The sequence below is a fragment of the Marmota monax genome, unplaced genomic scaffold, assembly GCF_021218885.2.
Source record: "Marmota monax isolate L192 unplaced genomic scaffold, Marmota_monax_Labrador192_F-V1.1 WCK01_AAM20220418_F8-fsc00031, whole genome shotgun sequence".
Lineage (NCBI taxonomy): Eukaryota > Metazoa > Chordata > Mammalia > Rodentia > Sciuridae > Marmota > Marmota monax.
In genome coordinates this window covers 16,498,114-16,523,220 of record NW_026695197.1, presented here as the reverse complement: position 1 = coordinate 16,523,220, position 25,107 = coordinate 16,498,114, and the positions used below count along the sequence as shown (strand labels likewise).

Sequence of the window (25,107 nt, the reverse complement as noted above, 5' to 3'; positions counted from 1 at the left end):
AATCCTGTGCCCTTGCTGGGATACATGAGAAACTCTATTCCTTCTGCTTTCAGCCTCTCTGTCTTCTATACGGCCCCTGCAAACCAGGCTGGGCTTCTAAGGTAGGTTTCTCCTCGTCAGAATTATAGCCATTGTAGCATACATTTGTGTGGATCTTGAATATGAATAGAATCATGATGATCTGCTTATGGGTCCAGCTGTTTGCAGGACCCATGTCTTTTGGACATCTAGAGATTCCAAAAACCATGCCTTATTGTTGTTGTTGTTGTTATTGTTATTATTATTACTGCATGCTTATTTTCTGCTGTTCTCCATGGATTTTCATGATTCCCTTTTTATAGTTTAATAGATTATTAAATTAAGTATTAATTTTACCTTAAATATTACTCTGTTTTGCTGTGGTTAATCTTTACTTCTTTAGACTAGTCTTCCCTTTCAAATCTTATTTCCTATTCTTAATGTTTTTTTTTTTTTTGTTCTTCTGATTTTTGTTTCCTCTTTATTACGTACATAACTTTTCGCGGGGAGGGGGGAAAGAGTGAACCCAGGGTGTCTCACCACTGTTTTATTTTGAGACAGGATCTTGCTAAGTTCCTTAGGCTCTCCCTAAGTTGCTGAGGCTGGCCTCCAACTTGAGATCCTCTTGCTGCAGCCTCCTGAGTTGCTGGGATCGCAGGCATGTGTCACTGTGCCACACTCTCTACCTAACTTTCACCTTTAACTTTTTTCAGCATTTATTTATTTCAGTGTTTATTTAATCCTTTTCACCCTTACCCTCTCCTTTTATTAACATTTCCTTTTAATTCTGATGTTCTTAATTTTAATTTTACACATTGTTTTTATGTCTTTTCCTAGTTCCCATTCCTTCCGTATTTTTCTATTGTGATTGTTTATGTTTTCTATATTTTTTGTTCTTACATTATTGCTATTTTAAAATATACTGTTTTATATTATTTTACTCTGAATCTGAGTTTTTAAAAGTGTTTTTTGTTTGTTTGTTTTGGCATTTTATTTGGATCCTAAACTTTGTTATTTCTCACTTTTACTTCTTCTTACTTTTTTAAATAACATTTTTATTCTTTTGATTCTCCTTAATTGTCCTGATTAATTTACTGTCTCCCATAATTTTACCTGCACCTTCTGTCTCACTGATTCAATCCCTTTCCTCTTTTCATTCTCTGTTATTCTTTCACTATTTCCTTGTGCCCTGTTAAAATGATAGCAGGTGAGGTATGTCACCCTGGCAAAAATGAACACCCTGTGCCAGGAACACACACTGCTCCGGGCTCCCCAAATGCCACATATTCTCCTCCACTTTCTCCAATAATTTAAAGTCCTCTCTCCAGAGAAGGACCAATTTCCCCACACAAATGAGACCCTTAGTCACTGAAATATTGTCACATCCCTTATTAATACACCTTCCAGTGTCTGACTCATAGTAGGCACTCAATAAATGTGGTTGAATTTGTTCATGAACAAACCCGATGCTACTGTGAGAAGATGCTTATGCCAACATCCAGCGTCTTCAGCACTGACACTTAAATTTCAGAGCGCCTAACGAAAGCAAGGGCTTCTGGATTTTGAACTGCACCCCCACTGGACAACCAGTCCAGGGGTGAGTGGACGCACTGACAAACCCCTCCCACCCCCTGACCATGTAGGCTGGCCTGCTGGCAGCCCCACCTTCTTGTACTTGTGGGGGAAGGTGAACCTCTCAATGGTGTTCTGCACAGCTCCCCGGGTCACGTTTCCCAACCTGTCCTCCAGCTGCAGCAGCTCCTGTAAAGAGGAAAGCATAGACAGGTGGACTCAGCACCTAGAAGCACATACAGACCCACGCGGGATGAGGAAGGGGCACCGGAAGACATTAATGGAAAGTGTTCACAGAGCCATGGAGAAGTACTTGTCTGGTGCTGAAGGCTGCAGTATCTCTCCTTGCTCTCTCCTGGGGCCTCCTCCACCCGTGACCTACCCACCAGCATGACAGGGAACGATGGATGGTAGTTGGCACCAGACGCAGCGACTAACCTCATAGCTCTCCCGCACGGCAGAAGTGTGTCTGCTGGGATTTAGCCCCTGGAGAGCGAGGAAGTGAAGCTGGGGGTAAGGATAGTTGCGGATTTCATGGACGACCTGTAGGGGGACAAAATGGCTTAGACAGAGCAAAGGATTCCAGCTTCTCCATGAGCCCATCCCAATCCTGATGGCCAGCACAATCCTGTGAGCTGGTGGCAGGGCTGTCCCTCCTGCTTTTGTGTGTCTCTCACCTCATCAAGTTGGAAATCTGGGCCCAGACCAGCTCAATCAATAAAATGACAACTCACCCTGACTGGCCACCCATTTCATGGCTCACAATGCTCCAAGTCCTTCACAAGACACACCAATGTAATGATCTCCCTTGATCTAAAGTGTGGGTGCAATTGCAACCCCCACTTTACTGATGGGTTAAGTGAGGCACAGATAGATTAAGGAATTGGCTCAAATTATGCACCAAGTGTCAAAGCCAGGACTCAAACTCAGGTATTTGTGTGGCATAGTTTAATCCCCCACCACCCACTCTGAGAACAGCAGGTGGGTTAAAGGCTCAGGCCAGGCCCAGGAGCAGGGTGAGGCACAAAGAAGTCAGTCATCAGGGAAATGCATTGTTTTTTATGTTAAAATGAACGCAAAAAAGTCTATGCTGAGCAAAATAACAATATTTTAAATAAAAACAGACTCTGGTCCTGTCATTGCTCAGCCTGACTTACTCTCCCTTTCTTAACCCAGGCTAGCAGTCAGTTTCCACCCAGGGAACTCTAGGCCTCATTTTGCCAATCTGTCAAATAGGGATATATCCACTGTGTGATTGACAGAATAGAAGATGAGTTATATAAATGCTAAGGAAAGTGCCTGGTATGTAGGAAGTGCTCCATAAGTGTTCCCTTCTTTTATTCTTCTTTTATTCTCAAGAATAAAGAGTTACCATGGACTTTAGAGACTATTCATCTTGGTTCAGCTAGGTGGTTCAGTGACAGAGGCAAGGGTGGGAAGAAACAACGTGGAGCTGTCTGGAAACGGGGTTCCATCAGTCTTGCTGCCTCGGTGGGGTGTCATTCCCTGCAATCTGCAACCCCAAACCCAACCTGATCCTCTGCAGTGTTTAGTACTCTGCAGTCACAAGAAGGCTGGCCCTGAGGAGGAAGGCAGAGCTGGACCAGCAAGCCAGGCTGAGGGCTTCCTCCGGGATCTGTCTTGAGCCTCAGGCCAGCCCTGGGAGACAGGGCAGGGCAGGCACCCACATTCCCATTTCACAGACAGGTAAAACCAAACCCAGGGAGAAAGGGCCACAAGAAATTAAATGAGGTCCTATGAGGGTCAGAATCCGCCCTTGCTTGCGGCCCCAGGTGTTCCCCTGCAGACCACCAGGGCACTAGGAAGCAGGGACACGGGGGGAGCTACGGGCCTCAGCCCAGCAGCGGCACCCAGGGGGCAGCCAGAGAGTTCATTTCCACAGGACCTTGCACTCACCATCTGCGTGGAGGAGGAGTTCCTGGGAAAGTGGTGCATTCGCGGAGTGGCTAGGTAATGCTGATAGTGCTGCGGGAGGGGCCGCACCTGGAACTGAGCAGGACTCAAGCCAGCGTCCACACTGAGATCCCTGTGGGGACACAGCCTCGGTCAGCATGGGGTGGGTGAGGCACCATCAGGTTCCATGAGGGTCATGGAACCCAGTAGCACTCGGCCAGGGTGGCTCAGAGCTCCCCATCACCCAGCTCTCCTCCCCTCTTTGGAAGGAGAAACTAGGTCCAGGGGATCTGCCAGTTCTGAGGGGGCTGGAGCAGCCCAGGCCCTGTAGACCTTGAAATGAGGGCCCAATCCTCCTACCCCTAACTAAACTCTTCCCTGAGAGAAATATTGAAAGAAAAATCCAAATGCAGAGAGTGTCAGGAATACACAGCAAAGAAAGGACGAGGTCCAGGGGAGGAGAGGACAGCGGCCAGCCGTATTTTTACCACTTTGAGAAAACAAGGAAAGAGAGGAATCTCTATAGCTGGCTCTGCAGTCAGAAAAGCTATCCGAGCCCATTGCCTTCTGCTCCCTAAAAGTATAGGAAACTCATTTCACTTAAACATGGTTAATTACTTACACTCAAGAGGAACTAATGTCTAATTTGAATTATGTTTTATTTATTATAGACTTGTTTTATTTCAGGTCTATAGAGAAAATATGTAAAATGAGACAAAAACACTTTTGTCATAACTGAAGGCAAGAAAGCTATCAAAAGGCACCAGGGTCATGGCAAAAGGATTCATGAATCACTCAGAAGAAGCTCCCATGGGCATATCAATAACTATAGCTGAGCCAGTAGCACATGCCTGTAAGCTGACACCGACGCAGGAGGATTTCAGGTTCAAAGCCAGCCTTAGCAAAAGCGAGGCGCTAAGCAACTCAGTGAGACCCTGTCTCTAAATAAAATACAAAACAGGGCAGGGGATGTGACTCAGTGGTCGAGTGCCCTGAGTTCACTCCCTGATACCCCAAAAGAAAAACAATAACAACAGCAACAAAAATTTATAATTGTAAAAGGTATGGAAGACCCCAAAACAGATTTGAATCCGTAAGACTAAATGATGCTGAAGAAAACTGATTCTCTTTGAAGGATGCTAAGGAACCAACTCGTCACTTAGGAAACTAGTAAATAAAAGGAAGAACCAAACATTTATCTTGTTTTCCCCTTAATAAGTGTACTTCAGGGTAATCGAATAGTTGAGGAGGGAAAATTTCCCTTAATAATAGTTTCCCAGCAAATAAATGAATAAGGAATGATTGAATTATTTGCCACCATTTTCCACCCCTGAAGAAACAAAAGATCCAGGCAAAGATCTTCAATTACTGCTAACATCACAGAAGAAGAGACAACCAGACATTAGGTGCCTTCTGGCAGAAAGACATACTACCTTCCCGCAAAGTATCGCTAAGAAATAAGAGTCAAACATGTATCTGCTGAAGCCTTGACTTAGGTTCCCATGTATAGGGGCTACAGGAAACTGGGGGACATCTTAAGTGATACCTCTATAGAGTACCAGCAAAATCTAGAGAAGGGGAAACTCTCCAGGAAGAACAGCCTGTTTTCTCCAATGAAAGCATTAAATATCTGTCTATCTATCTATCTAGACAGACAGACGGTCAGACAGATAGAGAAAGACAGTCATTAAAGAAATTTCTGTTTCCAGCCATATGTGAGGGTAGCAGGAATCAGATGCACCCTCCTATTGTAAACCACTAGAAAACCAGACAGGATATATGCAATCTGTTTTCAGACACTTACAACAAACAGCGCAGAGCAGTGATCCCTGGAAGAAGGAAAACAAGGTGAGCCCTGCCACCTCCCTACCTTTTCACATGAAGTTGCCTCTAGACCTTGAACAGGGAAGGGAACCCTAAGCAGAGCATGGTGGTCTCCATGAGTTGAGGATCAGAGATCCTATTTCAGGGAGGCTGAGCTCCCTGAAAGTTGTGGTAGAGTGTTTTGGAGAGGAGGAGCTCCAGAAAGCTACAGAGAGTCTTTACTTGAGTCCTTGTTGAATACTAAGATAATGTACATGTGGCACAGACCCCCATCATGTTGAACAAAGAGCGCACATGAAATAGGAAGAAATAGGGAATACTTTTTTCCCAGGAGTTAGACAGGGTTGGGAAGCATTCAAGTCCTAACACATCAGCACGGAGTCCTATGAATCACTCAGGGCATCCAATGGAGACCCAGAAGGCCTTTGAAGCTTGTGGATAAGCTTTTTTAGGGAAAGTCTTGAGAACTCTCTAATCTAGGCATATTCTAGAGCTCCTGTAATAAGACTTACCAAGCCTCCAAATGATCAAAATGAACTTCAAGTATTGCTCACCAGAACAAAGTCCAACACTCTCCAAATGAAGAAAACAAATCTAGTAACTCAACAATATATAATTCATCATGTCCATCATTCAATAGAAAATTATTGGACAGGCTGAAAATGAGTAACATGTCTCATAATCAGATGAAAAATGAAGCCACAGAAACACCCCAAGACACAGAAATGACAAAGATAGTGACATAGCAAACAAAGATGCTCAAATAGCTATTCTAATCATATTTAAATTGTAAATGAAGACATATACACAGGGAAGAGAAAAATGAAATATGGAGGGAAATGACCTAAATAGAACGTCCAAAGACAAAAAATGCAACATTTGAAATAGAAAATTCCCTGGGTTGCATTAACAGCAGGTTAGATACCGTAGAACAAAAGATTAGTGACTTAGAGACAGTGATAAAAATATTATCAAACAAAGCACACAGGCAAAAAAAAAAAAAAAAAAAAAGACTGAAACATTAACACTCTCAGTGACAATACTCAGTGGTTGGTAAAATTCAAAGGGGGAAGGTGGAAGGTAAAGGATTTTAAAAAATATATTTTAGAGAAAAACTGACTGAAAAATTCCAAATCTGATGAATTCATAGATTCAAAGAGTTCAATAGACTTTGAGCAGAATAACACAAAGAAAGTCACCTTAAGGCACATAATAATCAAATTCCTAGAAAACATTAGTGAAGATAAAAAATTTAAACCAGAGCCAGACCAAGTGGTGAGCCACTTGGGAGGCTTGAGCCTAGGAGTTCAAGACCATCTTGGGCAACAGAGTAAGGCCCTATCTCAAATATATAAATAAATAAACCAACCCAAGGAAAAAAGACCTATTAGACACAGAAGAAAGTGGATAAGAATTATCATAAATTTTTCATTATCATAAACTAGGAACAAAGAAAGCCAGAAGACAATGAAATAACATCTTTAATCTCCTGAATGAAAACAAACAAACAAACCTAGAAAACCCAGCAAAAATATCCTTCAAAATGAAGGTGAAATAAGACATTTTCAGACAAACAGAATTTGAGAGAACACACTACCAGTAGACCTGCACTAGAAATATTCAAGAAGAATCTATGGACAGAAGAAAAACAATACCAGATAGAAACTTAAATCTATACAAAGGAATAAAGAATATCAGAGATGACAATTGTGTGGGGGATTTTTCTCCATTTAAAAACTTTTCTTTGAAGTTTGGTTGTTAAGAGCAAAAATTGGCAATTTTTTTTTGTAAAGGATTAGAGACAGTATTTTAGGGTTCAAGGATTATACTTTCTCTGCCACAATTACTCCAAATGTGTATTGTAGTTCAAAAGCAGCCACAAACTGCATGTAAACAAATAGGTGTAATTGTGTTCCAACAAAACTTTATTTACAAAACAAGGTATGGGCCAGACTGGACCTTCGAGTCATAGTTTGCTGAACTCCTGGTTAAAGCAAAAATCCTAGCAATGTATTATAGGGGTTATAACATATATATGGATAAAATCTACAAAAGGAATAACACGGATGGGAAAGGGATAATGAAAGTATACTGTTGTAAGAGTTTTATATTAGATACAAAACAGTATAATTCTATTTTAGATAAAGTAAAAAACTAAATATGCATATTGTAAGCCAAGTATGTTCACAAAATATAATAACAAAATAAAATGGTAAGACTATGAGGCCAATATTTAACCCTAAAAATACTCAACCAATGAAAAAGAAGGCATGGAGTAGGAAATAATAATTTTAAAATGGGCAAATAGAAAACAAAGAGTAAGATGGTGTATTTAATCCCAACCACATAGGTAATTTTATTAAATGAAAATTTTATTAAATGTAAACATTCCCCTTAACAAACAGAGATTGTCAACTGGAAAACAGTAGCCAACTATATGCTGTCTATAAAGATTTGTCAAAAAAATAAATCATCCTAGATATTAGGAAATTCCTGTTCCTTAAAGAAAAATTCATAGCTTTATATGCTTATATTAGAAAAGAAGAAAGATCCAAATCATTACTTCAGATTCCACCTTAAGAAGCTACAAATAAGAAGAAAAGAACAATAGAACCATTAGAAAAATCCTTCCTGGACAAGGGCTTGGTCAGCTGGGCACAGTTTCCCCAGCCCTTAAGCAGTTTAGATGGGAACTCGTCCTAGAAGGTATCAGCTCCTAAAGAAGCAGGGCTTCTCATTTTCTGCTGTTGCCACAGCCAAAAAAGGAACAGTTAACTGATGTTTTTGACTTTTATTTAGTTGGTTGGCTGGTTGGTTGGTTTTTGGTTGGGAATGTCCTAGGAATATCCCGTGCGCCTAAAGTCACAGAGTTAACCCAGAACCATGTTGTAGATTTCTGTGTGTATGTGGACTTTGTCTCCATGCATTTGTTTTTCATCTGTGTCTAAACAAACAGCTCAATCTTATTTTTCTCTATCAATTTTCTTGAAACATGGCATGCCCTGGTTGCTAAGCAGACCCTCAGGTTCTCTTCAGGAAACTGGCCTTCAAAATGTCAGCACCATCTGTGGGTGACTTCAGGCTACAAGAGCTCTGGAGACTTGGCTAAGTCAGGGCTGCCTATGGGCGAGGGAGACTCTCATGCTCCTCCCACCCTCTGCTCACAGGTCCCCTGTCCCTGGAGACCTCTGCCTAGATAGGGCTAGGACCATGAGGAACAGGCTTTCGTCTATGAGTTGCAAGGTCAGAGTTGGGATTGAGAAGCCAGGACTGAGAGAAGGAGAGTGACTAAGATGGAGACACTGGGGATACGGGGCTGTGGTTCAAGGTCAGGGTCAGGTTATTGGACAAGGCAAAGAGATGGGGAATTTTTGAGATTCATCTCCAAAGAGCTGCTGGTCCCACCAGAGCTCAGGCCAAGATGCCCAGCTGAAGAAGCTGCTTCAGGAAAGCAAAGATATTCCAAATAAGGGCAAAATCTGGGGCAGCCTTAAACCCGGGGCTAGACAAGGCCTGCTGCAGAATTCCTAAATGACCTAGGGCAGAATTCAATGTTTTTTGATACTTCTGTAAAGAAAAGGGGGAGGAGGCTGCTGCAGACATACTACCCCGTCCCCCAGAGGCTCCTTGCAGAGGGTGAGAGTAGCCCCTCCTACAATGCATTTCCTGTAATCCAATTACCAGGCTCCCATCTCCTGGCAGAAGAGGCCTCTCTGGGAAAGAGGGTTGGGATGCAGTTAGCATGATCACAATTACAAAACATCCCTGAGCACCGCTAGGCCAGCCCTTGCTGGAGCAGAGCTCATTATAAGGGAGGAGAAACTGCCCCTGTTGCACTGGAAACAGCTTTCTACCTGGGAAGTGAGGGCTGGATAGGCAGAGGGGGCTCAGGGATAGACCCAGGTAGAACTCTGAGACATGGACCAGCTTTGTTTCTTTGGACAGCAGGGGCCAAGAAGGTAGAATGGTTGAAATGAGAAGGAAGAGAAAATTTGGCTCAAGAAAGTAAGCCAGGGGACAAGCTAACACCTGCACTGTTCCTCCTGACATTTGACCAGGACAATCCCTTCCTATCACCTGTCCAATCTCACATGCTTCATTGGACCCTGTGTGTGTATTCAAATTACTGAGCCGTATGCAATGGAGCTCCATGTGTGCTGAATGGAATCAAATTGAATTGACTTCACTGCTGAGGGACGGAATTTAATTCAAACTGCAATTAAATCTTCCTAATTTGAATCTGCTAATTAGAAAAAGGCTGGGTTAAGGTTGGCAGCAATGTAATCTATCTTTTAAGGGATTGTTCAATTTAGCAGAGAGTGTACCTGAGAACAAGCAGAGGACTGGGAACGACGGAACGTGCTGAACCAACTCTTCACTGCACTCAGAAGTGCCCTTGGCATCCAACCAATCAGAACTGCCCTTTTGAATCATTCCTAGGTGTCATGGAAGGGACTCCCAAAGCCACCCTTAACTAAGCCAGTTGCCTGACCAGATGGCTAGAAAATGACACAATGGCACATCCATTTTAAAAATAGTCCATTCTTTCCATTAAGGGATTATTTTTATTTTTACTTTTTTTAAAATACATTTTTCACCTAACAGTTGCAAGAAAAACAAAGAATTCCTGAATACCCTCAACCCAGATTCCTCAAATGTTAGCATCTTACTACTTTACTGTATTTTTATTTCCCCCCCCTCTCTCATATATATATATATATATATATATATATATATATATATGATATATGTGTGTGTTATATATATATATATATACATATATAATATATGTCCATATACATACAGAATTACGTATATATACACATATATAACACATTAATATACATACACACCCACACACCTCTGTGGAGAGACAATTTTTTAAACTGAATTCTTTAGAAATACATTGCAGACATGATGCTCTTTACCTCAAAATCCTCAGCAAACTGCACATCTTTTAAAAGTATTTGAGGGTTCTAATCAGTTAAGATGAGCCCTCTTTTGAGCTAGAAACAGAGAGCTGGGTGGGGCCCAGGATCCAAAACCAAACAACCTTACATCCCAGGACAACAAAGACCTCTGTGCCAAGTGCAGGAAATGATGGGAAGACTTCACAGGTGCCCTCTGCCTTGAGGCTCAACAAAACCAAAACTCTCAGCTTTCTCCCCACCTTTACCTCCAAGGTAGCCAGCTATCTCCATCCCTCAACACCACCCCCTCCAGGAAGCCTTCCCCGACTCCCTCACCTTCTTGGAATTGTTTTCCTGTCTTTCTCCCAGGGATCACTAGTTCATAGCTCCACTGAACTTGGGAAATGTTTTGCATCCCTGTCTCTCCGTCCCCTGCAGGACCATGAACACTGGGCCCCAGGTTGGACACATGGTGGTGCCCAGTTACATCTGAGCTAATTGCTGGAACAAGGCCCAGGTGAAGCCATCTGGCCATGAGATTGGCTGGGAACAGGCGCAAAGGCTGGGGACTAAGGACAAGGCTTCCTACATCATTCAAAGTGAAGGAAAACAAAAAATCCCTGGATCTGGCAAGACCCACCTTCTTCCCTCCCCCGGGACCCCAGAGACTCACCAGTCAGTGCCCTCAGCCAAATACCTGGGCTGAGGCGTCTGCAGTTGGTGGCCGAAGTCGAAGCTGGGGTGGAGGCGGTGGGGATGGACGGACACACGCTCCTGACTCCGCCTACACGGGCAAAGAAAGGGGTCCCAAGGTGTCAAGGGCTGCCTCAGCCAGCCCTGCTCCCAGGAGCTCTAAGTGACCCGGCCACCCTGAGGATGCCCCACTCCTCCAACCACTACAGGGCAGTGGGCTCCACCTTCTCCTCAACCTCTAAGGAAGCTTCCCAGAGGCTCAGGAGTTGGTGACTCTGACATTCCAGCTGTCTCCAGGCTGCCCACTAAATTGACATCTCTCTCTAGGTGTGTCTGCAGTAGACCACCTGGCCCCCCTCAAACTGTCACCTCCTCAGCCTTTTCTGTTGCTCCTGCTCTGTCCCTAATGGACCATCTTCAAACATACAGAACCCTCTCCTGTTAGCCCTCTCCTCCTCTCCTCTGTTCCCACCATGTTCTTCTTCTCTTCTTCCTTCTCCATACTCTTCCAGTGTTCATGGCCCAGGTCAAAGTCTGCCTCCACCAGCAAGGCTTTCCAGAACACCCCAGATCATGGTGACCTCTCCTTCCTGACCCCTTCAACACTCACCTGTTGTCCCAGGCACCCCAAACCCTCCAGCCATGGAAGCTTAGGGCTTTAGCGATCATGCAGTCCTGTGGCTCTCAAAGTGCCCCAGTACCCTTGGGGGTCCCCGAACCCCTTCCAGTGGTTCAAGAGCTCAAAACAATGTTCTTAACAAGACTATGATGTTATTTGCCTTTTCATCCTTATTTTCTCACAGGTGAACACTGGGGTTTCCCAGAAACTTTGTGTATGTGTTTCTGCAAGATTTAGTGCAGAAATAAACGCAAAGACACAACTGTTTTCTATTAAGCTGTATATTAAAGAGATTTTCAAATACATTTTAAAAAAACTCATTCCTCACTAAATTTATATATAGTCATTTTTAATAAAAATACTTTATTGGTTTAACATAAGTTTGTTGTTTTTACATGAGTTCCTAAATAATTTTTAACTAATATGGGAAGCATCAACATTCTAACCTACATAAACACAAGTTCTTTAAAGTCATTAATTTTTAAGAATGTAAAAAGAGTTTGGAGAACCAAAAAATTGAGAGCCATTATGGTAATCCAATTCTTTTTCTTAGCAATTTGAGGGTCAGAGAGGTGAGGTGACTTGCCCAGGTCCCCACAGCTACTTCAGACCCGTTTGATTGGTGTTGACTAAATTTCCTCTCCAGCTGTTTCATGGTATACAACTGGACTCTGACTAGACCATCGCCTTTGAAGGCAGAGCTGGAACCAACATCCTTTGGTATTTTTTATAGTTCTTGGGTGTGAGAATCAGTTTATCAGGAGACTTAGGGGACCTCCCACATGAGTCAAAGGTCCACTGTCAGCATCATGGACTGCTGGTTACCCAACCACCAACCCTGCACCTGGATGATGTGACAGGGACACATACTAGGGTCACAGTAGTGCCCACTGCCTGAAATGAATGTCACCAACTGAGGCAAAAGCTACCTCCTGCACAGTCTCCTGGTGACTACAGGCCCAGTTTGGCGGGAAGAAGCCAGTGTCCTTGCCTTTGGCCCTGTCCTCCCCCCCACCCTTTTCACTGGCCCCGCCCCCTCTCCAGGTAGCCCACCTGGGGTGCGAGACGAGCCTGCGGTGCTGGGCTTCCAGGAGCTGCTGCTGCAGGAGGTATTGCTGGTGCAGGGCCTGAGGTAGGAAGGAGGGACCTGTGACGTCCTGGAACTGCAGGGTGGGCAGCGGGGTCAGCGACTGGTGGAGGGCGCCGCTGTGCTGGTGGGCCGGGGCCATGTGGGCGCTGAGGCCCGGCTGCGACTGCACGGGGTGGGCCAGCGGGAAGTCTGGGGCGAGCTGCTGCGGCTGCGGAGGGCCGAGATGGAAGTGGCGGCAGGAGGTAGCGTGAGGATGCTGAGACCTTTGAAAGGGGGCACCTGGGGAGGCAAAGACAGAGAAGTCAGAGGGTCAGAGAGGTGAGGTGACTTGCCCAACTCTAGGGAGTGGACGGACACGCGCTCCCGACTCCGCCTACACAGGAAAAGAAAGGGGTCCCAAGGATCAACACCGGGACTCTCGGGTCGGGGCCAGCCTGGAGCTGGTGAAACTCAAGACCCTTAGAACACAGCGATCCCATCACCTTTATACACAAATGGTCATCTTTAATGCCACCAAGTAAAGGCTCTGCATGTTGTGCTGGAGGGGGGAAGAATGTGTATTTATATAAATAGGTGAACATCCTACATACAAATAACACGCTTGTTAAAGGGTTTTTAAGATTCCCTAGCTGCGGTTTGGCTTTCTGGAATTAGACTTTTCCCATGCAATCTCATTGGCTGAAGCTTTTTAAAATAGATGTCACATAGAAAAAAAAAAATGTAGGGCAGCCTAGCCAAGCTCTGAACTTCACCAAAGCCTTGGCTAGCTAAGACCCAACCAAGAGGAAGTCCTAATTTCCACAGAGGAAGCAACCAGAAGCTGCTTTGCATGCAGTTTTAAAGAGGGAGGGGAACTCACAGAAAATAATTGCTTTATTTAAATAATTATCAATTTATTACAGCAATGTAATTTCCTTAAAGACAAACATACCCAGGTATAAGCTGGGCTCAAGTGACATTTAATTTATTAGACTCTGGTACTTTTCTAAAGAAAATTGCATTTGATGACAGGAAAGCCTTACAAATGCTCCATGAGCAGAAGTCTAGATCTGGGTACTGGAGGAGACCTTTAAATGAGGTAAAGATGTAGACCTGGTACTGAAGGAAGGTCAGCAGATTCAGTACATCCCTGCTCTTTCCCAAACCCCGCCAAGATAAGAGCCAAGAAATAAAGAAGAAGATAAACATACAAGGACAGAGATGCCAGGAGGGGTGGCATCAAGCAAGCAAGAGATGTCAACAGATTTTTAAAAGATGGAAATCAGATGGAGGAATTAGCAGAACTGAGAAATCAGAAACCAAGCACCTACCAAAGAGGCAATCAACAAGAAGGGGACAAGGCTTGCCACATGAAGCTGGAGGGGTCAGGAATTGGAGGCAGTGACTACTTTGCAAGTCACGAAAGAGGATCAAGCTAAGAAGAGGAAGACTAATGATAAGTCTGTCAAAAGGGGCAGTTACGCAAGGGGCTCATACCCTTTCCCATGCAGGGCAGTGACTTCCCCTCCCAGAAAGTTCCGAGTACAGCACGGTGCAAAACAGGATTAAGTGAAAATCTATCCATGGAACTTTGAGACTCTCTACCTTCTTCTGCCCCTTGGTTCCAAAAACCCTGTCATGAGGTGTGTGGACCCACACATCGTGGACTGGACACTGGAGAATGCTTCTCTAAAGAAAACCAGTGGTCCCAGAATGCTCGACAGATAGTTCCAGTTGGAGGCACCTCAATAAAATGGCTGGATTTAAGCTGGGATTGTGGCTCCGAGGTGGAACACTCACTTAGCATGCATGAGGCACTGGGTTCGATCCTCAGCACCACATAAAGTAAAATAAAGATATTGTGTCCACCTATAACTAAAAAAATAAGTATAAAAAAAAAAAAAGACTGGGTTCCCAACTGGCCACTCTTCAATGAAGCCCATTAGTCAAAAAGTCCTTTGTCACACATAGGGCTTCTGGAGAGCTTTTAGGAAGCTCTTTGACACGATCACACAGCCCAAGGTGACCAGTCTCAGGAAGATTACAAAGTATAAGGGAGGGATCATGCCAATTTTAAAAAGAAGAAAAAGAACTCAGAGGAGCAGAAAAAAAAATGCAAGCACTAGAAGGAAAATAAATTTCAAAACATTGTAATTAATATCCTCTGAGAAATAAAATGTTGGATCCAGGAAGCTCTTTTAAAGGGAGCAATGAGAACACAAGAAAGAGAGCTCTTAGAAATTATAAATACACGAGGTGAAATGTGAAGTTTAACAGCAGGGATGGAGATGAAGTCGGGGACATTTCCCAGGAAGCAGAATGAGAAAAGGTTGGGCAGAAGACTCCCTGCACATTTCACTAGTAAGAGAGAAAGAACCTAAGAAACACTGAAGAGGAAATTATGAAAATAATTACAAAAACTACTTCCCAGAACTGAAGGTCTGTGTTTCTAGATAGGAAAGACACTCTGAGTGCCCAGCAAAAGAGATGAGGACCAGAATCTCAGACTGAGGCACCACATTGTGAAATGTTCAAACAGAACAAAGAGACAATCTTCTAGCACCTTCCAGAGAGAAATCAGATAGATCCCATGCAAAAGATCAGAAATCAGAATAGCATTGGATTTTTCAAACAATACTAAAAGCTTAAAAACTACAGATCGACTGCCTCCTGAGGGGGGAAAAATGTTCTTCAATCTAGAATTCTCTGTTCAGCCAAACTATTAATCAAAGTGGGAATAGAATAAAGCCATTTAAAAAAAATAACCTTCTTATTATCCTTTCTCAAAGATGAACTGACTCAAACCAAGAAATAAAATCAATGAAATAAGGGATTGCATCCCAAAGGTGGGGTATTCCCAAGCTGGGCAGGGGCTCCTCATCAGGGTGAGTATCCCCAAATAGTATTCAGAGGGGAGGGGAATGAAAACAATAAGAATGCTAATAAATATGGCTACAATAAAATAATATTTGAAGGAATTTTACATATTGATTGAGAATTTGGTAAGAATGTGTAAAAATAACAAAGCAATGAGTAATGATTACTTCCAGGAAAAAAAGTTGCACATGAAAGTGCAATTATTCTGCGCCACTTGGCTCAGCAGTAAACAATATTTATATATTAACAAATAAAACTGCTAGAACAGAAAAGGACACTTGTTCCATAATATGAAGAACATAGTGTCAGAAACTGAAAAATCAACAAATTGCATCTAATCATTTTTTTGAAATTTATTTAGTAATTTATATATATCAGGAAGTAAATGCCTGAAGAAGGGTTGGAAGTGCTGAGCTGGAGGGAGTTTGACTGACAAACTCGGTCAGACAGAGTTTGACCAAGGTGAGGGCAGAGGCCAACAATAGTTATTTTACTAAATGTGTCTTATATCGATCTAGTGAAGTTTGGAAATCATGTGTATGTCATTGATAGACGTAAAAAAAAAAAAAAAAAAAGGACCACCAGGTGTGTGGCACACACCTGTATAATCCCAGCAATTTAGGAGGCTGAGACAGGATGATTGTGAATTTAAAATCAGCCTCAGCAACTTAGTGAGGCCCTAAGCAACTTAGCAAGAGAACTTGTCTCTAAATAAAATATAAAAAAGGGCTGGGGGTGTGTGGCTCACATCCTGGATTCAATCCCTGGGTTAAAAAAACAAACAAACAAACAAACCCTACTTATTTCCTAAAAGAAATGAAAAGAAAAACTTTCTGCTTGACTCCAAGTGAGCCAGAACTGTCTAGAACCTTAATTTCCATAAGTATTCCAAATAAGGCCAGGACCCTTCTGCCTTTCAAATTGTGACTTTGATGAGTCCAGGCACTGGGTCCCCTGCGGCTCACTTCACCACCCAGCCCTGCTAATAGATTTATAGCTTGAGCCATTTTGGTCAGTAAAATTTTTGAGTAATCACCTTTCAAAAATAAAAAGAGAAAGGTGAAGTTAATTTTTGTTACTTAACTCAATATATCCAAAATATTACTTTAACATGTTTTTGTTATAAAAAAGTATTGAGATATTCTACGTTCTTTTTTTTTCCCATAAGCCTTTGAAGTCTGGTGTGCATTGGTTCTTACAGCACATCTGTTGGGCCTAGCCACATTCCAATTGCCCAATAGCCACTTGTGGTTAGTGGCTTCCATATGAGACAGTGTGGCTCTAAAGGACAAAAGCCTATCCCATACATGGAGCAAAGGACTTTAACCAAGTTTCTCCACTGGCTTGCCCTCAGGTGGAGAGCCCCCAATGCTCACTGGTGAAGTCCAGACCTGCCTAGCCTATATTAAAGTTCCATCCTGCCGCAGACTCCACCAAGCCCTCCCCAGTCCCCTGTGTCGGTCAACTCAGAATTCCAGGCACTTGGGCACATTCCCACTGAGGACCTTTGCTGGCATCTCACTAGTGCCTTCCCCAAATCTTTAAAGGTCTTGCACCACCTCTGCGCTCTTTCCCAAATGCCTCCCTACCCACCAGCCCCCAGAAACACCCTCCTCCTCCCAGCTCTGTAGAAATCCCTGCCTCTCCCACCCATTGGGCACCTGGCAGTTGCAACCTTGAGCTGTCCCTCACAGTGACCGCCCCCACTAGCTGAGCTCAGAGCCCTCACTCTTTCTGGATCCCCAATGCACCTGCTTGGTGCTGGTGCTCAGGAAATTCCCGGGTGTATGCCTGACTATTGGAGGGAGTGAGGGCACAATACTGTCTCCAAGGGACTGAGGTACTGAAGCTGGATGAAGATAAATTTGAAATTGAATGGGAAAGAGAGGGGCATGTAGGCCCCGGGGCGAGTCTGGGTTTTAACTGCGCATGGCAGGGATGGGTCAGCATCCCCACTCTGGGGCCCTGGTGGAGCCTCTCCTGCTGCTAGGAGCAGCAGCAGCAGTGGCCTCCCGCTCTCCCACAACCCTCCTGCAGGGGGAGCCTCCTTTGCCCCGGGGAGCCTGCAGGTTGCTGTGGAGGCCCACAGAGCAGAGGACCCATGGCCCAGCTTGAGGAGGTTTCTGCCTCCTGCAGCCTGGGCCTTCCAGTTGACACACAGGGAAGTGAGAACAGATGCCCCTCAAAGTGGGCTGCAAAGGAAAAGTGAATAAATGTTGCTGTGTTCCATAATATTTCAGGCAATCTCTGCCTGCCAAGGTCCTTTGACTTCCTTTCTGGGACTCTGCACCCCTTGCCTGTCATCTCCACCCCCCACCTCATCTCTACCCTCAGCCTCATCATCCTGCTCAGAAGCAAATTGAAGCCAGGAGACCCCCCCGCCCCCATTCTGAGCCTCTGGACCCATGCTCAGCCCTATGTCACATAGACTGTGACAATACTAGGTAACAGCTGCTCTGTTTGGTCTTGAAGACCCAGGGAATGAAGCTCCAGAATACACAGGTCTGTGACAAACCAAGGACCAGTGAGATCTAAACAGCAGCGACATCCCCACATGCCTCCCCCATTAGTAGACAACCTGCAGTTCTTCCCATTAGAGTCGCTCTTTCAGGTTAAAAAAATAATCTCCAGATGTCCCTGATTACATGATGCATTTATCATATTTCCCCAAGGCCAAAATGCCACCAATTGAAAGATCCATCATGAGCTAAATAATGCCTTCAGGGAGTGGGGAGAAAGAAGGGTTTCCCAGAAACAAGAAAAGAAAAAATAATAAAATAAATGAAAGCCCAACATTAAATAAACACATCAATTGTAAGACACGAAATTAGTTTCAGAAGAAAAAAAAATGTGTCTTAGGATTCTGGAAATTGATGCCAATGATTAGTGCCTCCTGAGACGTGGCTCGAGCTGTAGCTTCCGGCAGGGGGCTGGGCTTGAGCAAGGCAGGTGCAGACCTGAAGGGGGAAGGCCTGGGGCTGGCCCTGCACAGCTGTGACCAGGGAAGCCCACAGGTGTGCAGCTCACCTGATGCCCACTGGTCCACCTGAGACACGAAACAGGTGCTCCACAAATGCCTGGGAACCAGTGGCTGCTTCATGCCTTGTAGGCAAGGAGCCTAAACAGGCTGACAGCTCTAGAAAGGGTGGCTCTGGGCTTTAACTGCGCATGGCAGGGATGGGTCAGGTGGGATGGGTTAGCATTGCACGACCCCTATGGGGAAGGAAAAGAGAAGGAAAGGCAGGGGACACAGGGCTCAGGGCTGGGGGAAAGGTGGTAGAGACAACAGTGAGGAGGTGCTGAGTCTAGAATGTTCTTTGACTACCTGGGACACCCATGACACCCATCTGCTAAGGAACAGACTAGAGATCTGAATGCAGGTGTTGCCTGATGGCCATGTCGAGAAGGTACCTGCAGAGCCCCGGGAGCTAGGAGGCTTGACAAGCAGAGGTGACAGCGCAGGGGGCTATGGTCTGAAAACCCCAACTGCCATGTTGTCATGTTGTGTGTGTGGGGGGGACATTAGGAGATGATGAGCTCTCATGAAAGAGATTAGTTTTCTTATCAAAGAGCCCAGAGATCCAGCTAGCCCCTTCCACCCTGTGGGGAAAGAGCTGGAAGGTGCTATCTGTGAAGAAGGTGGACCTCACCAGACATCTTCCCTGCCGGTGCCTTGATCTTGACTTCCAGACTTTGGACGTGTGAGTGATAAACATCTCTTGTTCAGTAGTTCTCTAGTCTGTGCCTTTTGTTATAGCAGCCTGAAAAGACTAGGACCCGGCCTGCTTGTGAGTACACACACACACACACACACACACACACACACCAGTATTCATCCTACTCTGTTTGAAAGTGATTCTTCATCCCCAAGACTCCATGACTGAGAGGCACCACTTTCATGCCCTCAGAGGAAGACAGAAATGAAGACACAGCTGAAGGAGAGTATAGGTGGTATTAGAAGCACCACAAGGGCCCCTGATGCAGCCCTGCCTGCTGCCCACCCAGGCGTCCTGGAGACAATGGCCTTCTGCCTGCAGGTGTCTAAAGCACAGACAGAGTCCTATCACAGGCTGGCCACCCGACCAGGTCCAGACCCACCCCCTCCTCCGGACACAGGAGACCCTGGGAGGGGAGGATGGAAACAAGACCCTCCAGGGCCTCCAGGGAAGCCAGAGGCTTCCTCCTTCCCAGGCTGGTTCTCAGGGTGTCCGGTTTCCTGATGTGCCTCAGCTCACTGACCCGGTGCCACTCCATCTCAGCACTGGGGCAGAACAGGGCCATGGCAGAGTCGAGGGAGGGGAAGGGGCACTCGGGTTGTGTGGGAGCATAGGTCAGGGGTCTGGCCGCTGGGATGGCAGGGCTGAGCCTCATCTCTGGGCCTCAGCGTTTAATCCTTTTTTAAAAAGCCGTGCGCGCAGCCAAGGAAACCATTTTTGCAAAGCAGCTGTCTGCCCACAAGAGGCCATGAGGAAGCTGTCGCCACAGAGAAGCTGTCCAAGCAAGAGAGGTGTCCGTGTCAAGGCTCCATCTGAGAGGCCGGGGCACCTCCCCTCGCAGTCACAAGAGACCTCTCGGGGCCTTAGTTTTGCCAGCTTGTGGCCCGGGGTGATGCCTGGCTGGGTCCACCTGCTGGAGCCTCGTCGCCGGCAGGGCCCTCATGCTCTCCTCCTGTTCATGGAAGCCAAGCAGAAGCACAGGAAGACACCCACAGACTGACTGTTGTGGCCACCCCACTGTCCCACAGCTGGACAGAGATGACTGTGAGAAGTGGGCAAAAAGCGGAGAGAGGCAGGGATGCTGTCAGCATGGCTGTCCCAGATTGCCTCACAGCACTGCCGCTGTTTCTGAGCATTCCATTTCCCACCCGAGCTTCGCCCCTGCTCCCCCACTTCCCTGCGTGTTCTTCCCTCTCATCTGTCCCAGAACCCCAGACTCCTTGCCTGCCTCTGGGCCCTTGATGGCGATTCTCTGCCCCAATACTGCCACCATTCCTCACAGACTGTCACATCCCGCTCACCCTCCACTCCCCAGGGTGATGGCAGGGCCCCTCAGAACCCTCAAGCTCTTCCCAAATGACAAAGCTCCCCCCTTCCCTTTGACTTGTGGCATTTAGCTTATGATACTTGGCATCTTGGCTGTGTGCAAATTTTATCTCCAGTAATAAGCTGGGAAGTGAGTGGTTTCAGAGTAAATACCATGAGGCAAATGTCCTTGTTCTTAGAAGGAGCTTGGGGATAGGAGAGTGGTGAGAGGTGGGGGGGGCAGTAATCGTAAAAGGGGGAGGCCCATTATCTTAGAGAATTTGAGGATTGAATTACCAGCTGGGAGGAAATATGGTTCTTCATGACATCATCAGATACGCAAGGCAAATGTGACTCAGATCATGTGACCGTCATCCTACAGATGGAGACCTCAAGGCTTGGAAATGAGAGCTGTTTTGTCGCAGGGCTGTCCTGTAGTCCAGGCTTCCTGAGTCCCAGTACAATGTGACCCTGTGCCTTTCTTGTCACAGCCCCTCCTCCCTGGATATGATACTCAAATATTCATACATGTTTACACAAGGTCATCCCAGAAAGGAATCCACATGCCCAAGTGACCTCAGAATGGGAATGACATGTGGTAGCCCTGGTGGTCCCATGTCCCCTCCCCTTCTGCCTTCTCTAGAGGAAGCTCCCTAGGAATTAGCCTACTCCCGCCCAAGGGAGTAACCTGGAACTGGCAAAGCCCCAGCCGCTGGCTTCCATGGGGAACAGTCTGGAATCTCTCTGTGAAGGGGCTGAGCAGTGGCCATGGTGGTGAGGTTGCTTAGACACGGGCCAGTCCACCTTGGCCAAAATTCTCAGGTCCCCTCTGAAGCCTAAGACCAAAAACAGGCAGGGGTGGGGGTGATCGGGGGAGGCTTTAGCAAGACAAATCCTACAGCACCTCTAACTGACCCAAATCCCTTGCCCAGGGTCTAACTGATCAAAAGGATAGTGGAAACTTCTGGGACACTGAAACCAATTCAGGTTACCTGCTGTTAAGAGGGACATTGATGAACTCTGATGGTGAAGAGTGTTCTGAGGGAATTCAAGTGGTCTGGCATGGGCAACAGTTGGAGATTTGGGTGTAAGCAGAGGAGGGGGGCACTCAGCCAGGTCACAGCTGCAGTCAAAGATGTAAGATTAATATTTTCTTTTCTATCAAATTTAAACCTGTAATGCAACACACAAACATGTTTACTGTAACTTAAACTTCACAATGTATAATGGAGCCATTTTAACTTAGGAAACCACGTGGTCAGAATGTAGCCATTTTTAAATTCCCTAGCAGGTACAACTATAACCTTTTCCCCATGCCCTCTGTAATTTTAAATTACTAATCACATAGATTGTAACCATGAACTTCTCCTATCAGAGCAAGGGGCTCTGATAGGGTAAAAGCAGATGAACTGCCCTCCCAGGGGTGCTTGCTTGCAAACTTCTTTTTGGGGGCACACCCTTCTGCAGAAGTACAGTTTTGCCTTGCTGACCCACTTCCAAGCACATGTTTGATTTCTTGCTGCACCTTGGTCATTCTAAGAAAGGGACAAAGCTCTTTCTACTAGGCGGATTTGAGTCCATAAAAGGAAGCCATTTTTCAGAAGGCATCTGTCCCCCAGAGTTCCTTGTCCTTGCAAATGCCCACACAGAGGCCAACTAACTATCCCACAGAGGAGCATGAACACAAGCAGGTTAAAGGCCCTTCTAGACCCTCCATGAGACAAAGCAAACTCCCTGAAACATCTGCTCTCATTCTCTTCCCTTCATACAGGGTGGACTGATCATAGTTGAAGTTGCCAACTAGTCAGCACCCATCTGTGATGTCTGGGAGAAGGGAGGGAGGAGCTGGCGGCCAGGAAAGCAAGCCTGGGGTTCTTGGGGACCTGGCACCTGAGCCAGGGTGCAAGGAGGAGATGCAAGCCAGAGGCTGGTGTCCTAAGACAGGCTTCGCATTCTCCTCCACGGATCCACTGAGGAGTCTTCTCTTCCCTTCACAGGAAGCAGCTCAGAATTCTGTTTCTTAATCTCCAGAGCCCACACTGATTTCTGCAGCCTGGGAGACATTCAAACTGTGGCACTAGGGAATACATCCTTTTTGATTCATTCAGATGCAGAATGTTTGCGAATGTGCCACAGGGAAGAGGGGGGAAGGGCAAATTGCAAGGAATCTGAATGGCAGACTAGGAATCTGGGGTACATTTCATAAACTAATATTTGGTTATAAATCAGTCAAATCAGCAATGAAAATGAAAGTGGGCAGCTGCCCAGAATCCAAATGCCTGGGTCATTCTTCCTGGTTTCCTGGCCTCTTCCAGTTAACTCAGTTTAACCTCTTCTGGTCTGGTCTGATCAGCCCTAGAGGCCTATTCCCTGGCTCGTCCCCTCAGGCTGCCAGATGTTTGCTTTTCTCACTGTTCAAATGTGTTCCCTGTCCAATGGAGGACACCTGGGGCCTAGATAGGAAGTGATAGCCCAAAGGGGTCCTTAACACCCCACAGCAACTTGGAGATGCTTCCCCAGGGCCAGTCTTTGATCTCTGATGAAGAGCTCAGCTTTTTCCAAGGAACCCAATTCTGATTTTGAAAACACTAAAGGGAGGATATTTTGCATCCTTAAGAAGCCTACTTATCCATGGTTTTGAGACAATTAAATAAATAGAAAACTCCCAGCCAGAAGCAAGGCCTGATATATGGGTCAGTGGCCCCAAGGTCCAGGAGTAAGGGGAGGAAGCGTAGGAGGAGTAATTGTTCAGAGACAGAGTGCAACCAGAAGAGAAGCCCTGTGGGTAACGGAACAAGTCTTCCAGGCTGCCCATCTGAGAAGATGCCTTTCTCCATCTAAGCCAACAAGGCCTCTGCAAAACTTCTTACCGCAGATGTCACAGGGCATTTTGTGGACAGCATCTACAGTCAGAAGATGGTGCACTCTGTGAGGGCAGGACTTTGGATGCTGATACTGGATACTGGATGTTGATATGGATGTAGGACTTACTGAATGAATGGATGGATGTCAATGAATGCCTGAACACACCACCGGAAGCAGCATTTTGGTAAAATGTTTGGTAGGATGCAGGCGGCTGCCTCCCCATCCTGGAGGCCCTCATGGAGTTGCACAGCTGGAGAGGAGCAAAGGCAGTTCAAGCAGTCTTGAAAAACTGCAGACAGAAAGATCGAGAACTCTGTGCTGAGTACAGGGGCCTGTTGCAAATCCAGTGTGGAGTGGGGAGGCCCACTGCATGAGCCGTCAGTGTGGATCACAACCAACTAACCCGAGACACAATTTCAGACCCAGAACAGCAGCCCTCCTGCTGCCATGCATGACCAAGGGCAGAAGGCCTGCACTGGGCCACACTGGGCAGCTTTATAAACCATGTGTCCACCCTCTTAGATCAAGAATTCAGATATTCCTCTATCATTGTATTCTTGATAGAAACCCAAGTAAATTTTTAAAACCCTCAAACCTCAACAATTTTCAGGAAGTCCTGGATGGCTCCTGGGCCCACCTCACAAGATCATTGCCTGGTGTCCAGAATGGTGGAGAAAGTTCAGATTGCAGTTTCCACTGGGCCCTTCCCGTGGAGGCTGCGGAGCACACGTTACAGGCACACTGGCCCAGTGCTGGGGACTCTATGGAGAGAACAGGAGGCTACCTCTTTCCTGGACCTCCACTGCTCCCAGGAGAATTCTGATGACATGCTCCCTGCACTCCTCTGCTCTGGCCCTGGGACTCCGCACTCAGAAGTGCAGTGATGCAAAAGAGTGGAGGAGGGGAATTGGGACGGTGGCTTTTCTCAGGAGCAGATACATTTTAAGGAGATGGTGTTAGGAAGTTCTAATGGTAGGATTTCAGACTGTAGCCTGTGCTGAGCAGCTTGGGAGCATTTAACCTCATCAGCAGCTGGGTCTCTGCTTGTTTTCAGAGGGAGCAGGATTCACAGCCAGGACAGCTCCTGGGCACCTACCCCATCCAGCCCGTGTGTGTGTGTGTGTGTGTGTGTGTGTACAGAGAAGGATGTGAGGGAGGATGTGGGTGGAGAGAGAGAAGGTTATAAAAGAGAACAGGTAGAAGATAGAAAACAAAGAGGAGAGAGGGAGATGATGCCTGGGAGAAGAAAGGCCCATCTCAGATCACCTCAAAAGACCCAATCAACCCCTTGGCTGCCCTGGTGTGGCCTGTGATTGTCCCTGTCCAGGCAGGCATGGTCCTGTGGTGCCCTTTCTCCCTCTGCTCATCACTTGGAATCCTATGTAGTTATTCCAGGCCAGCGTCCCCTCCACCAGGTCAAGCCAACAGGACCAAGAGGCCTCTCAGGCCAAGACTGTGCCCACTCCTGTGGAGGAGAGCCCTGGGCAAGCCCTCAGGGGAGCGAATGGGGTCACATGGCCCCCCGTCTCTGCATTTCCACTTTGTGATCTGCAAAATGAGCAAGTGGCATCTTACTCGCCCAGGTGGCAGGGTGAAGAGAAAGAATGAAGTGTCACCTGTGAAAGTGACCCCCAAAGTGAGATTCATCTCTCCTCCACTAGGCAGCCCAGGCTGGCTCCAGACAAGCCGCTCAGGGCCTTCCCGGACTGGAGACACTCCAGAATG

General features: G+C 46.1%; 1 protein-coding gene across 1 annotated transcript in view; it reads right to left on the bottom strand.

Moving 5' to 3' along the window:
• Ark2c (arkadia (RNF111) C-terminal like ring finger ubiquitin ligase 2C) overlaps positions 1 to 25,107 on the bottom strand; it is a 101,008-nt gene that overhangs the window by 3,444 nt on the left and 72,457 nt on the right. The window contains exons 2-6 of the mRNA XM_046428470.2: positions 12,604 to 12,919; positions 10,912 to 11,022; positions 3,508 to 3,637; positions 2,029 to 2,133; positions 1,684 to 1,779 (exon numbers count right to left, since the gene is read on the bottom strand). Coding sequence (XP_046284426.1) covers positions 1,684 to 1,779; positions 2,029 to 2,133; positions 3,508 to 3,637; positions 10,912 to 11,022; positions 12,604 to 12,919 — 758 coding nt within the window. The remainder of the gene's footprint in view (positions 1 to 1,683; positions 1,780 to 2,028; positions 2,134 to 3,507; positions 3,638 to 10,911; positions 11,023 to 12,603; positions 12,920 to 25,107) is intronic.